This window comes from Hypanus sabinus, unplaced genomic scaffold, assembly GCF_030144855.1.
Source record: "Hypanus sabinus isolate sHypSab1 unplaced genomic scaffold, sHypSab1.hap1 scaffold_192, whole genome shotgun sequence".
Taxonomy (NCBI): Eukaryota; Metazoa; Chordata; class Chondrichthyes; order Myliobatiformes; family Dasyatidae; genus Hypanus; species Hypanus sabinus.
The window spans coordinates 475,845-491,227 of NW_026780014.1; the positions used below are offsets into that span (position 1 = coordinate 475,845).

General features: G+C 45.8%; 1 protein-coding gene across 2 annotated transcripts; it reads left to right on the top strand.

The window, feature by feature from the left end:
- Positions 1 to 390: 390 nt before the first annotated feature.
- Positions 391 to 14,957, top strand: LOC132387490 (zinc finger protein 420-like). 2 transcript variants are annotated; one of them, XM_059959858.1, is made up of 3 exons: positions 391 to 674; positions 2,079 to 2,228; positions 11,981 to 14,957. In XM_059959858.1, the coding sequence occupies exon 3, from the start codon at positions 12,506 to 12,508 to the stop codon at positions 14,129 to 14,131; it is 1,626 nt and encodes a 541-aa protein (XP_059815841.1). In that variant the 5' UTR covers positions 391 to 674; positions 2,079 to 2,228; positions 11,981 to 12,505; the 3' UTR covers positions 14,132 to 14,957. The 2 variants fall into 2 exon arrangements, with proteins under 2 accessions (XP_059815841.1, XP_059815842.1); XM_059959859.1 differs by having other exon boundaries at positions 2,083 to 2,228.
- Positions 14,958 to 15,383: the final 426 nt, after the last annotated feature.

A 15,383-nucleotide genomic window follows, 5' to 3' on the forward strand; every position in this document is an offset into this window, starting at 1 on the left:
GAACTCTATTGCTGCTGGTTCGTTTCTAAAACTTTACAGTTCGTAACAAGGCTTTACAAAACAGGTTATACCACATCTGGAGTGTTTCATACAGTTCTGATCGCCCCCATTCTCGGAAGGATGTCGGGGCTTTGGAGAGGGCGCAGAAGAGGTTTACCAGGACACTGCCTGGATCAGAGGGCATGAGCTATAACGAGAGGCTGGACAAACTTGTGTTGTTTTCTCCAGAGCGGCGCAGGCTGGGGTGAGACTGGATGGACGTTTATAAGATTACAAGAGGAATAGATAGACAGACGATATATTTTTCCTGGGGGTTGAAATGTCTAATACATTTAAGGTGAGAGGCGATGTGAGCGGCAAGTTTGCTTCTTTCCACAGACTAATGAGTAGCTGGAGTCTCTGCCTGGGGGGCGGGGGGGAGGTGTCACCAATCCTGCACGTGATCCCGTTTGCCCCTCCCATTTAACCGCAGATTGGCAGCACCTGCTCGTCTGTTTCCGAGGCCCCGCCTCCCGATGATGTAACAATCTCTTCGCGCATGTTCACCGTCTCCGGGTGGACGGTGTTATCCTCTCCGCTCAGAGCTGAAGTGGGTCGCCGGTGTTATCGGGAAAGACTTTCGTCTCTTCCGTCGGGATCACTGTCTGCGGGCCGAAGATATCACTTTCCCATTGGTGAGTATTGAGACCGGTCCCGAGCGGGGAGATCCGATGTTGGCCGTGAGCCCCGAACTGAGGGCCAGGAACTCGTATGTTTCCCAACTATCCAGGCTCGTCAGAAATGTGTCGATTTCACTTAACCTGCATTGAACGATCCAAACCGGGAGCCCAGGCGGTCTGTTTCCGCAGAATTGAAATGGAATTCCCGCCGACAAGTCACGTGAGGCTGTGTGCCACAGATTCGCCCCGCCCTCCGCTTTGTGAAGCAAGATCACGTGGTGTGATTTTGGCCAATGTGTTTCATTAACTTCCCCGAACTCGTCTCGCTTCCAGAGGCTCCTCACATTTGTCCTGGAGGTTTTGGCTGTTGTGTCGTCACCCGGACTGGGGTGGGTGAGAAAGGAGAACGTCCCAGGTTGTGGGGATCTTTGATTTCACTGCCTGCTTTACCGAGGGACTGGGAAGTCCAGGGGGATAATGGTTCGAGCCTCAGCTCCACGCATTAGAGCTGAGCCACACATTACTCCTGCAAGTTTATAGTCCAGCAACTGCGGTCGGTCAAGTACAGACAAGACAGGATCTGTATCCTAGGATCTGTAATACAAATTTCCTGAAATGGTCCTGTTTTAACCTGGAAATGGAGTGATAGTATAACAGTAAAGGAAGCACAACTTGACCTTGTAAATGATCCTGGAACCGATTTGACTGTTATTCCCGGAAATGTGTCCGGTGCAGTTGTTGCTAACAAGGCTTACAAGAATAATCTCAGGAATGATCGGCTTTATGCATGAGGAGCATTTGATGGTTCTGGACCTGTGCTCGGTGGAGTTCAGAGGGACGGTGGGGGTGGTGGAGGGATGTATCGTTAAACCTACCGAATGCTGAAAAGCCTGAATACAGTGGACATGGAGAGGATGTTTCCATTAGACAGAGAGTCTGCGATCTGACAGCACAGTCTCAGAATAAACTTGCTTCCCTTTAAAACTGAGATGCGAAAATTTCTTTGGCCAAAAGATGTCTGATATTTGGAATTTGTGATTTTGTTTGAGGATGCCGTTTGGGTATATTTGTGACAGATTAATATATTGATGATTGCTGAGTAGCTTCAGGGTTACAGGAGGAAGGCAGGAATACATTGTTGGAATAAAAATCAGCCCTGGTTGAATGGTGGACAGACCAGATGGATCGAATCACCTAATTCTGTTCCTGTGTCGTATGTCTTACCATGACTGAATGATGGCTCCTTCTTATCCCATATCGTCTGTGTCATGTGAGGGACAATAAAAGATTGTTCACTGAGATCATTATATTTGCCTTCAATGGTTAAATTTCAGTGAGTTTTATTCCTAGTAACATTAAGCAGAAAAGTTTGGTCCTCCTTTGTATTGTTAACGTGCTTCATTATCTTTCATGTTAAAGTTAGACCTGCAGTGAGAGATTTATTGGAAGCAAACCACGACTGAAGATGAGGGAACAGCAACGAGTGAACCAGCCCGAGGATTGAGAGCACCGACTGGAGAGAACCCATCTGACTCGGAGATTCCAGTGATTCAGTCAGGAGAAAGTTTGGTGAGTCTCATTTACTCAAACACTGGTCCTTTAGACATTACATACCTGTACAAAGGAAGGTAGGAAATGGTTGGGAGTGAGACTGAATATGCCCAGAAGGACCAGTTATGCCTCTGTCAGACCCAGTTGTGAAGAAGCCTCCCCTTATATTCCCTTTAAACTTTTCCCCTTTCACCCTTAACCCATGTCCTCTGGTTTTTTTTCTCCCCTCGCCTCAGTGGATAAACCCTGCTTGCATTCACTCTATCTATACCCATCCTAATTTTATATACCTCTATCAAGTCTCCCCTCATTCTTCTACACTCCTAAGAATGAAATCCTTACCTATTCAACCTTTCTCTGTAAAACAGTTTCTCAAGTCCTGGCAGCATCCTTGTAAACCTTCTCTGCACTCTTCCAACCTTACTAATATCCTTCCTGTAATTCGGTGAACAAAACTGCACACAATACTCCAATTTCAGCCTCACTAATACCTTATACGACCTCACCATAACATTCCAACTCTTATACTCAATACTTGGATTTATAAAGGCCAAAGGATTCAACAGATGGGAGATGCCAGAGAGTAGTGGTGGATAATTGTTTATCGGGATGGAGGCCAGTGACTAGCGGGGTGCCTCAGGGATCAGTTTTGGGCCCAATGTTGTTTGTAATATACATAAATGATCTGGATGATAGGGTGGTAAATTGGATTAGTAAGTATGCCGATGATACTAAGGTAGGAGGTGTTGTGGATAATGAGGTGGGTTTTCAAAGCTTGCAGGGAGACGTATGCCGGTCAGAAGAATGGGCTGAACGTTGGCAAATAGAGTTTAATGCTGAGAAGTGAGGTTCTACATTTTGGCAGGAATAATCCAAATAGAACATACAGGAATTGAGGAATGCAGAGGAACAGAGAGATCTAGGAATAACAGTGCATAGTTCCCTGAAGGTGGAGTCTCATGTAGATAGGGAGGTGAAGAAGGCTTTTGGAACGCTGGCCTTTATAAATCAAAGCACTGAGTACAGAAGTTGGGATGTAATGTTAAAAGTGTACAAGGCATTGTTAAGGCCAAATTTAGAATATTGTGTGCAGTTCTGGTCACCGAATTATAGGAAAGATATCAATAAATTAGAGAGAGTGCAGAGACAATTTACTAGGATGTTACCTGGGTTTCAGCACTTAAGTTACAGAGAAAGGTTGAACAAGTTAGGTCTCTATTCATTGGAGCGTAGAAGGTTGAGGGGGATTTGATCAAGGTATTTAAAATTTTGAGAGGGATAGATAGAGTTGACGTGAATAGGCTGTTTCCATTGAGAGTAGGGGAGATTCAAACGAGAGGACATGATTTGAGAGTTAGGGGGCAGAAGTTTAAGGGAAACATGAGGGGGTATTTCTTTACTCAGAGAGTGATAGCTGTGTGGAATGAGCTTCCTGTAGAAGTATTAGAGGCCAGTTCAGTTGTGTCATTTCAGGTAAAATTGGATAGGTATATGGACAGGAAAGGAGTGGAGGGTTATGGGCTGAGTGCGGGTAGGTGGGACTAGGTGAGATTAAGAGTTCGGCACGGACTAGGAGGGCTGAGATGGCCTGTTTCCGTGCTGTGATAGTTATATGGTTATATGGTACTAAAAGCTCTCTTTACTGCCCTATCTACATGTGATGCCACTTCTGGGAATTTTATATCAGTATTCCTAGATCCCTCTGTTCTAGTGCACTCCTCAGTGCCCTGCCATTTACCTCGTATGTTCTACCTCGGTTTGACCTTCTAAAGTGCGATACCTCACACTTGTCTGTATTAAACTCCATCTGCCATTTTTCCAGCTGGTCCTGATCTCTCTGCAAGCTTTGAAAACCTTCTTCACTGTGCATACACCTCCAATCTTTGTATCATCAACAAATTTGCTGACCCTATTTACCAAATTATTATCCAGATCATTGATAAAGATGACAAATAACAATGGACTGATCCCTGTGGCACACCACTCATCACAGGCCTCCACTCAGAGTAGCAATCCTCCACTACCACTCTCTGACTTCTTCCATTCTCAATTTCCAATCAAATTTACTACCTCACCATGTATACATAGTGACTGAATCTTCCTAACTAACCTCCCAAGTGGCACCTTGTCAAAGGCCTTACTGAAGTCCATGTAGACAACATCCACTGCCTTGCCTTCATCCACTTTCCTTGTAACCGCCTCGAAAGTCTCTAATATATTTGTTAAACATGACCTACCATGCACAAAGCCGTGTTGACTCTCCCTAATAAGTCCCTGTCTATCTAAACAATTGTCAATCCTATCTCTTAGTACTCCTTCCAATAGTTTACCCATGACTGACATTAAACTTACCAGCCTATAATTTCCCAGATTACTGTTAGAGCCTGCTTTAAACAACGGAACAACATGAGCTATCCTCCAAATCTCTGGCACCTAACGCGTAGATAATGACATTTAAATTGATCTGCCAGGGTCCCTGCAATTTCAACATTAGTCTCCTTCAGGGACCGAGGGAATACCCTGTCAGGTCCTGGAGATTTATCTACTCGCCTCAAGGTAGCAAGCACCTCCTCCTCTTCTATCTGTATAGGTTCCATGACCTCAATACTTGTTTGCCTTATTTCCATTGACTCCATGCCAGTTTCCTTAGTAAATTCAGACACAAAAAAACCATTTAACATCTCCCCAATTTCTTTTGGTTCCATGCATAGTCGACCACTCTGATCCTCAAGAGGACCAATTTTATCCCTTCACTATCCTTTTGCTATTAATATACCTGTGGAAGCTCTTACTGTCCTTCAGCTTGACTGCCAACACCACCTCATGTCTTCTTTCAGCCCTCCTGATTTCTTCCGTATTTTTTTGCACTTTTTATACTCCTCAAGTACCTTCTTTGCTCCCTGTTTCTTATACATGTCATACATCTCACCCTTCTTTATCAGAGTTCCAATATCCATCGAGAACCAAGGTTCCTTATTCTTATTCACCTTGCCTTTAATCCTGAGACTTTGTTCCTAGTGTGTCCTGATGGGCCATCTGGAAATGATTTAAGCTGGTGACAACCCTGTTTTCCCCAGTGGGATAACTCTCATGTGGAATCGGGCTAATGGTCGGACCTTCAACCAAGTGAGTCCAGTCTCCGCTGTTAGTATGGCCAGTTTACTCTTCAGAGTGCTATTGGCTCTCTCCACTCTGCCAGTGTCCCGTGGGTGGTGTACACAGTGGAATTGTTGCTTGATAGCTAGTTTGTTACATACTCCTTCATTTACTTTCACCATAAAGTGTGGGCCATTGTTGAACTCGGAATTATTTCCCTTAATAATACCTTCACAACAGTCAGCAGTATTAATGGTAGTTGGAACAGCTTCAATCCATCTACTAAACACATCTATAATACCTACGCAGTATCTATAGCAATGTACTGTAGGCAATTCAATAAAATCAACTTGTAGACATGAAGAAGATCCACATGGCAAGGGAGTCATACCCGGTGTGCAGGGTACAGGATACCAACCATTCCCTCCTTTCCCAGGTGTGATTAATTATGTATATAATCAACCAATATTGGTAAAAACTGTGTAGGAACCCAGACCTCTCCCACTGGGTGATCCAAAAACCTAGGTTAGGGTCTTTCTGGCACCCCACCTGGGACCACAGTTTTCACTCCTCCTCAGAGACGTCCCCCTGAGAAAAACAAAACTCACGGTAGCTGCAGAGCGGTGAGTAACTTGTTTACAAAGGTGGCGTTACTAATGGGGTGGCCAGAGGAAGTCAGGAATCTCCACATTCCCAGAGAGCCCCGTAGTCATGTACAATCCCAAATGCATAACGGGAGTCTGTGTAAACGTTCCCACTTTAGTCTGTTGCTGGGATACAGGCACGAGTCAGAGCAAACAGCTCAGCCTTCTGGGCGGAGACAGCTGCTTCAAAAGAGGCCTGTTCAATTACTTCACTGTCCGTCACTATCGCATCGTTTCCCTGCTGGATCCACAAAAGAGCTTCCATCGTCATGAAACAGTGTCTCAGGCTAGAGGGGGTATTGCAGAATGGATGGGAGAGTCTGTCCTTCTTTCACTGTGATCCGGACAGGAGGGCTGACTTCATGGACTGCAATTGCCTAGAGATGTGGTACAACGTATTGGGTTTGGTCAGTATTAAAAGAATGTCTTACCAGATGTCCCGTCTTCACAGACTCCTTCCCGTATCAGAGTTGGCCCACGGCCAAGTCTTGCCAGTCTCCCTCGGTGCTGGAGGCTTGTTTCGTCAGGGTGTGGGCCAGGAGCCCTCGGCTCTTTACCTTGAACCCAGGGCAAACCCTGAAGGTAGTATGGGTTACCTCCAGTCCTGTCTGTCACCAAAAGAAATCTGGAACTTCGGCCAGAAATGCAGTGCCGTCTCTTCCTTTAACCTCTCCAATCACCGTGACTGGGAACTTCTGTCCCTTGAGGGGTTTCCTCAGGTGAGCACCACGTAGGGTCATAGCACAGAGTCACATGAGAGCTGGCTGCTGGCAGAAGGGGTTCAAATGTACTGGAGTCCAGATAAAGTGCCCACCACTGGGTGGTCACGGGAAGCTATCAGTTGTTCGCAGTTCCAGCATGATATCCTTGTCCATGTATAGAATCTCGACTTCCAACAGACAGAGCAAGTCTCTCCCTACAAGATTACACCCCCGTCTGGTGGTGACTGTAAATGAAACCTCACGCTGGTTCCCCTGAAATTCCACCTGCAGTGGCTGGGTACGTGAATACATAAGTTCTGTTCCTTAGAACCCAGACAGAGTGATTGTAGCGTCTGATAGATGGAATCCCTTTGCTGATACTATTTTCTGATCAAGAGTGGTTGTGGTCGCCCTCATATCAATCATAAACGGAATTGAAATTCCAGCACCTGTCAATATTACATTGGGCCCTTACTGAGGGATGATACTCACAGTAGGAGGCATCCTTGCTTGTCAATTTCTAAATGGGTTGTTGTCCCCACCTGCCCCTTTGTAGGTTTTTGTTCCCATTTCTGATCCCCAGATGTAGCCCGCTTGCGTCCTTCTTCCTGCTGAACATGTACACTTTAAATATTAGTTCCTTTCGGGGTTGATCAGGAATTGAAAATCAGGTTCCAATAATATGTCAAAGCTCGTCACATTCGATTTCGGTCATTGTCAGGCCAATCCATATTATCTGTTTTAATCATGTTGGCTTAGTTGGTAAGTTTTGGAGCAGTAGGGCATTAAACTGGGAGTACAGATTCCCATTATTAAAAGGTTTGGTCTCCTGTGAAAGTGCCGAAATAGGCCACAAATCGCTCCCAATAGTCTGGTCCTGATTCCCCAGGGTTCGGATTGCATTCAAGTACTTTAGTGATGTTTACAGGTTGCTGGCGAGCCCTTTCCAGGGCTTGAATGATCTGGTCTGTCTGTTCATTCGCAGTATGGTTTCCCGCCTGTAACTCCTGATGGGTTTGGTATCTCAATTCTGCCTTCCATTTCCCCCCTCATCAGCTGAAAGAATCATGCAGGAGAGACTGAATAAATCTTGTGGAGTCGCATTCAACATTTGTGTAGTACTGCGGACACACTGAGCAAACGGTGCTGGTTTTTCTTTTCTATCTGGGGACTGATTCATGATCATTATCATTTCTTAAGTCTTCCAGGGTGTAGACACAGGAATCACTGAGGGCCGAACCCCCTCTTGCTCGTGGATTAGGCAGCATTTGGCTGGGCAGTTGTCTTTGTGGAGCCACTAACACTGGGGTTTTATTGGATTCTTCCCTCCTTGTCTCGGAATAATCCTCGGTATTCCCTTTTGGGATCTCAGGGTGTAGAGATCCCCTTCCCTGTGCCGCTGTTTTACCTGAGCGGCCACCGTATCTGGGTACTGGGAGGATTGGGGTTCGGGGGCACTGGGTGAACTTGGCCGCTGGTAAGGTAGGAGAGGTACGGTGGGTGCCCACTCCTCAGCATGGCCACTGTCCTCAAACAGGGTCGGTATGACAGACATGGGTTTGTGATCCCTTCTTTCCCTGTAAGTTTGAACTTTAGACTGATATTCCTGCCCTTCTCTCCTATCTGGACCAACCTCGGTTTGCTTACGTTTTTCCTGCTCTTGTTTTTGGTGCCCATTCACCCATTCACGCTCCACTTTTAGCGTCTCCCAACCTTTGGCGTTCCTTCTGCAGTACATACCTCTATCCCTTTCTCACATGTATTATTCCTCCCACTTGCTGATAATATACTGTTCCACTTTACATCTTCATTCAGCCCATCTGCTCAGCACTCCCTGTATTGGGATCATGTTTGTGACTCCAAATGTTGAAGTTGAATAAAACTCGGCAGACCAGCTTCTTATCGTCACCACAGTTCATTTTCCAGCAGGAGTTTGAGACCCTGTTGTTAAAGGGAAGGCATGTAAGCACTGCCACCTTCTGACAAGTGGACTGACTTAGTGAGGTTACAGCCATATATTTATACATAGTAAGCCCCATACATTCCTATTGCAAGATGTTATTTGAACTGGTACGCCCACCAAGTCTGTTGGCTCCAAACTTAATTAGATAAGAGAGTTTGCTAACTGAAGGTTTTAATTACAGATGGATACACTGTCCAGTCCTTATCAGTTACTCCCTTTGCAAGGCCCTGACTTAATTACAAACAGATGTTTATTCCTGTCCCCATCAGTGAGTCCTCCTCCCTTTACTCAAAAGAGGGTACAATGTATAATGTTATCAACTAATGAGGGTACAGTGTATAATGTTATCAACTAATGAGGGTGCAATGTATAATGTTATCAACTAATGAGGGTACAGTGTATAATGTTATCAACTAATGAGGGTGCAATGTATAATGTTATCAACTAATGAGGGTACAGTGTATAATGTTATCATCTCTCAGTGTATGTCTCTGCAAGCCATAGAGAACTGGTAATGAACCTGTCTTAGCTAACCACTGAAGACAGTGTTTACTTTGGTTCAAATATTCCTATTCAGTCCCAACTGTTCTTTTAGCCAGAGATTACATAGGTTCAAAATGATTTTTTTTTAATATATCCTTAATTCATCAGGAGGGTTCAGGGGAAATGTTTATGTCCCATAAAGAAACTGTTGTTACCTGTGTGTATTGTGGCGATGCAAAAGTTGCTGGAGAATTTACAAGTGGGAAGAAGTGGAGTGATATTTGGAAATCTGACTTTTTCAACATAATTTAGCAAGCAAACCACTTATGGACAATGTGCAAAAGCTCTGGTAAGAAAGTCCTTCATTAGCTGTTGCAGTCCCGCTACATAGGTTGCATGAGAGAGCAGATGAACTCGATCAAACCCAGAGGAGATCATAGTTCTTATTGACAGTGTTAAAATGAATACCTCACTATATAAAAATCACTGTGCACATGTTGTCACTTGGTAAAAATAAGCACAGTACATGATTTATGTGCACACTGGTCATTAGAAATTAGAGGGGGAATGGGAGGGAAGGTGCAGAGACTGCCAGTGTCCTTGATGCCCTCACCTACAAGATGTGCATCCAGCTGCAGCTTGTAGCCCTGAACTTGGAGCTGGGACTTGAAATTGATGAATTCTTGATCAGCTGGGAGTCAGAGGGGGTGATGCATGTGACATGAAGAGAGGTGAGTTACACCCAAGGTGCAGGACACAGGAAACTGGGTGAGAGTCAGGCAGGTGAATGAGGTTAAATAGCCACCGAAGAGTACTCTTGTGGACACCCCACACAACAGCATTTGGACCACTTTAGAAACTGTTGGGGATATTACCTGGCAGTGGAAAGTCAAATAATTGATAGGGGATTCATTAGTTATGGGAATGGAACAAGAAGGGGACTAATATCCTAGTATTGAGGCTTGCTGGAGCTAGTGTGGTCAGAGGGTGAAGTGGATAAAATAAGTTGTAGGGGGAATGGGAGCCAGAGTGACAGAACAAATAGTGGAGAGGATGCATTGAGTGGAATTGAATTGACTTTATTACATACATACTTCATACACGTGAGGAGTAAATATCTTTACATTACTCTCCATCTAAATGTGCAATGTGTAATTTATAGTAACTTATAATATATTGTTTATACATAGAAGAGTCAGTATAAAATCAACATGCAATTGTATCGGCATGAATTAATCATTCTGATGCCCTGGTAGATGTCCTGGTGATGCCCTGCCCTGGTAGATGTCCCAAAGCCTATTAATCCTTTTGCTGTGGTACGTTTTCCTGGATGGTGGCAGTAGGAACAGTTTGTGGTTGTGGTGAATTGAGTCTCCAATATCCTTTTGGCACTCTTTACACACCTGTCTCTGTAAATCTCCGGAATAGTGGGAAGTTCACATCTGCAGATGCACTGGGCTGTCTGCACCACTCTCTGCAGGGTCTTGCGATTAAGGGAAGTACAGATCCCATACCAGGCAGTGCTGCACCCAGTCAGGATGCTCTCTATTGTCTCTCTGTAGAAAGTTCTTAGGATTTGGGGCCCACAACAAGCAACTTCAACCATCTGAGGAGAAAGAGGTGCTGCTGTGCTCTTTTCAAAACACAGCCGGTATTTACAGAGCATTTGAGATCCCTGGTGATGTTTATGCTGAGGGTCTTAAAGCTGTTCACCCTCTCAACCCCAGATCCTTTGATCGCCTGTCTCCATTCCTCCTGTAGTACACAATCAGCTCCTTTGTTTTTGTGACAATGAGGGCGAGTTTGTTTTCTTGACACCAGTCCGATGTTGTTCAGACCTCAGATATTGAACACTCAGCTCCTGAATTGCTCCCAGAAACTCCAGCCATTGCTGCCCTGTTGTCACTCCTACCTTTTCCCTTCCAAACAAGTTTGGCCAGCTTCTCTGTCACAGAAACATGGGGGAGTTCAGTACGGAAACAGGCTATTTGGCCCATCTAGTCAATGCTTAAAAAACCATTTAAGGTATCTATTGCAACTACCTGACTGGGACCAACGCCTTCCATACCCCTACCATCCAGGTTCCCATCCAAACTTCTTTCAAATGGTAAAACTGAGCTCACATGTACCCCTTCTGCTGACATCTCATGCCACGCTCTCACGACCAATTCAGTGAAGAGCTTTTCAATGTGCTCCCATTAAATGTTCACCTTCCCCGCTTACCCATGCCCTCTAGTTGTCATCCCACCCAACCTCAGTGGAAAAAGCTGCTTGCATTTACCCTATCTATACCCTCATAATTCTGTATACTTCCAACAAATCCTCATGCAGTGTTTAATTACCTTGTCTATGTTTAGAGCATGTTTTAGGTGTATCTGATGATGAGGGGCATTGATCATGTGGATAGCCAGAGGTTTTATTCCCAGGTCTGAAATGGCTAACACGAGGGGGCATTGTTTTAAGGTGCTTGGAAATAGCTACTGAGGGGATACCAGGGGTAAGTTTTTTACACAGGTAGTGGTGGGTTCATGCAATACACTGCCAGCTATTTGTGTGAGAGTGTTTCAGTTATTGCGGGGCCAGGAACCCATACAGCTCAGTGGGAACAGGGAACAATACCAGTGGAGAGAGTCAAACTGAGCCAGGTCACGGATTGGAGATGGCAGAAATGCCCCATTCATATAGAGACAGGAAGAGCATCAGAGAGTTTGATGGTCATTCCAGATACCACCACTCTGCCCAGTCAGGAGATGATTTCTCTCTCCAACTTGGGTTGAACTTCACTGTAACAGTGTGATGCCAGATCACACCTTGACAACTTATGTGAACTCATCTGAAATGTTGTCCTTTACCCATTGACAGATATTGTAAATCTTTTTACAGGTCAAAAATGACAAGGAATTTGTGTACGGGAATCTAGAGCTCAACACACCAGTTTTGCTGTCTCTGTCCAGATATTTAAGAAGTGGAGCGAGGGATTCAATCGACCATCCTTCCTGCTCAGACTGTGGGGAGGGATTCACTCGATCATCCTTCCTGCTCAGACTGTGGGGAGGGATTCACTCGATCATCCTTCCTGCTCAGACTGCGGGGAGGGATTCACTCGATCATCCTTCCTGCTCAGACTGTGGGCAAGGATTCACTGAATCGTCTGACCGACTGGCACACCCGTCATTTTGCACAGGGTGGAACGATTCATCTGCTCAGACAGTGGAAATGGAATCACTCTGTCGTCTCAACTGAAGGTACATCAGCTAGTTCACACTGGACAAGGCCATTCACCTGTTCTGTGGGTGAGAAGGGATTCAGTCGGTCATCCCACCTGCGGACACACCAGTCAGTTCACACTGGGCAGAGGCTGGTCATCTGTTGAATTTTGGGGAAGCATTCACTCGGTCATCTGACCTAATGGCTCACCAGCGAGGTCACACCGCGGAGAGGCCGTTCACCTGCTCGGAATGTGGGAAAGGATTCACTTGCTCATCTAAACTGAAATTACATCAGCGTGTTCACAGTGGGAAGAGGCCATTCACCTGCTCAGACTGTGGGAAGGGATTCAGCTGGTCCTCTCACCTGAAGGTACATCAGCGAGTTCACACTGGAGAGAGGCCATTCACCTGCTCAGAGTGTGGGAAGGGATTCACTATGTCATCTAATCTGAAGATACATCAGAGAGTTCATACTGGAGAGAGGCCGTTCACCTGCTCAGACTGTGGGAGGGGATTTACTTGCTCATCCAAACTGAAAGTACACCAGCGAGTTCACACTGGGGAGCAGCTGTTCACCTGCCCGGACTGTGGGAAGGGATTCACTTGCTCATCCGAACTGAAAGTACACCAGCGAGTTCACACGAGAGAAAGGCCATTCATCTGCTTAGACTGTGGGAAGGGCTTCACTCAGTCATCCCATCTGAAGGTTCACCAGCGAATTCACACTGGGGAGAGGCCGTTCATCTGCTCGGACTGTGGGAAGGGATTCGCTTGCTCATCCGAACTGAAGGTACATCAGCGAGTTCACACTGGGGAGTGGCCGTTCACCTGTTCATACTGTGGGAAGGGATTCAGCTGGTCTTCTCAACTGAAATCACATCAGAGATTTCACACTGGAGAGAGGCCATTCACCTGCTCAGACTGTGGGAAGGGATTCACTGCGTCATTCCACCTGAAGGTACATCAGAGAGTTCATACTGGAGAGAGGCCGTTCACTTGCTCAGTCTGCGGGAGGGGATTTACTTGCTCATCCAACCTAATGGCTCACCAGCGAGTTCACACTGGGGAGAGGCCATTCACCTGCTTAGACTGTGGGAAGGGATTCACTTGCTCATCCGAACTGAAGATACATCAGCGAGTTCACACTGGGGAGCGGCCGTTTGCCTGCTCAGACTGTGGGAAGGGATTCTCTGTTTCATCCCAGCTACTGAGTCACCAGTCAGTTCACACTGGGGAGAGGCCATTCATCTGCTCGGACTGTGGGAAGGGATTCACTCAGTCAGCTCAACTGAAGGTACATCAGCGAGTTCACACCGGGGAGAGGCCATTCGCCTGCTCAGTCTGTGGGAAGGGATTCAATTGGTCATCTCACCTGCAGAGACACCAGTCAGCCCACACGGGGAAATGGCCATTCACCTGCTCAGTCTGTGGGAAGGGATTCACTTGGTCATCTAAGCTGAATAGACATCTGCAAATTCACACTGGAGAGAGGCCGTTCACTTGCTCTGTCTGTGGGAAGGGATTCACTGAGTCATCTGAACTGAAGATACATCAGCGAGTTCACACTGGAGAGAGGCCGTTCACCTGCTCAGTCTGTGGGAAGGGATTCATTCGGTCATCTACCCTGAAGGTACATCAGCGAGATCACACTGGGGAGAGGCCATTCACCTGCTCAGAATGCGGGAAGGGATTCACTCGGTCATCCGCCCTACAAGCACACCGTTCAGTTCACACTAGGGAGAGGCCGTTCACCTGCTCAGACTGTGGGAAGGGATTCACTTCATCATCTGAACTGGAGAGACACCAGCAAGTTCACACTGGGTAGAGGCCGATCTCCTGCTCAGAGTTTGGCATAAGATTCTCTCAGCCAAATCAACTGAATGTGCATCATTGAGTTCACACTGGGGAGAGGCTTTTCACCTGCTGTGAATGTGGGAAGCGATTCACTCAGTCCTCTAACCATATGCAACTCTCACTTCGGCTAGCAGCTTAACTTTTGGAGTGATAGCTCCCCAACCCAGCCAACTTAAGAAATCTCATTTGGGTGGATGCTTCATGATGTGTCCCGTTCCAAATCAGTACACTGAAATAATAAACTGTACACAATATGTGATTAAACAATTGAGATTTATAACTCTTACTTTGCCTATAGGGTTAGTAAAGAAAACAGAAAGAAAAAGGGCTCACTCTCTCCATTCACATCTTCTCATCTCTCCCCAGCAAAAGGTGGTGAAATTCTCTCTTCCAGACTCACAGGAAAGAACAACATTACTGCCATTGGATAGCCCCGCACTCCAAAATCCTGTTATCATTAGTCATAACCAAAATATTGCTGCTACAGAGAAACCATTACCTCAGCAGTGAAACATGACAGAGAGGCCGTTACATTAGCAGTGAAACCTTACAGAATGTTATACTTGTGACACACTACCGGGTTTACACTGGGGAGGAAGTTTCAATGAGCTGCACGCTGGATATTTCTCCATCACCATTGCTGAATGCTACTTCAAGACTGACTGTTGGTGCTGAACTCTGCAATTATTGCTGCTGCTGCTCACCACACCCAGTTCTGCACCCTGGTCACTGGGCATGGGAGGAGTTTCTTCTGCTGCACATTCACCTTTAATGGGACTGGAGTTTAATATTCTGCAGCTGAGACAAATAAATCAGTTCTATTTTAAATTTTGTGTTTGGAATTCTGTGAGTTTATAACACAACTAGTGTACTCAGTCCGGCTGGACCCTGCCAATGATTCTATTCCTTGACAGTCCTTTTAAATCCTCCCCTATTGTTCATCTCCTGCTTCCCTGTGCTGATGGGTTCCAAGCCAGTGGTGAAGAGGTTTCCCTTAAATTTTCTGCTGACTGATGAAGTCACATAGATTGCAGTTCTGTCTCAGATGTTCTTCACCCCTCAAATCTCTGGGCTGACGAAGAATGACACTGGGAGTTAACCTCCTTATTCTGGGCACATTTCCATATTTTGGGCCGTTTTCCCTGCTTCTAAAGGGTTGTTAGAAAACACCACTCTCCTCTAAAGACTGAAAGCCAAATGGGAAACCATCCATTGGATGTTCA

Coding starts and splice junctions, on each gene's coding strand:
- LOC132387490 (XM_059959858.1), top strand. CDS start 12,506: ATGGCTCACCAGCGAGGTCACACCGCGGAGAGGCCGTTCACCTGCTCG.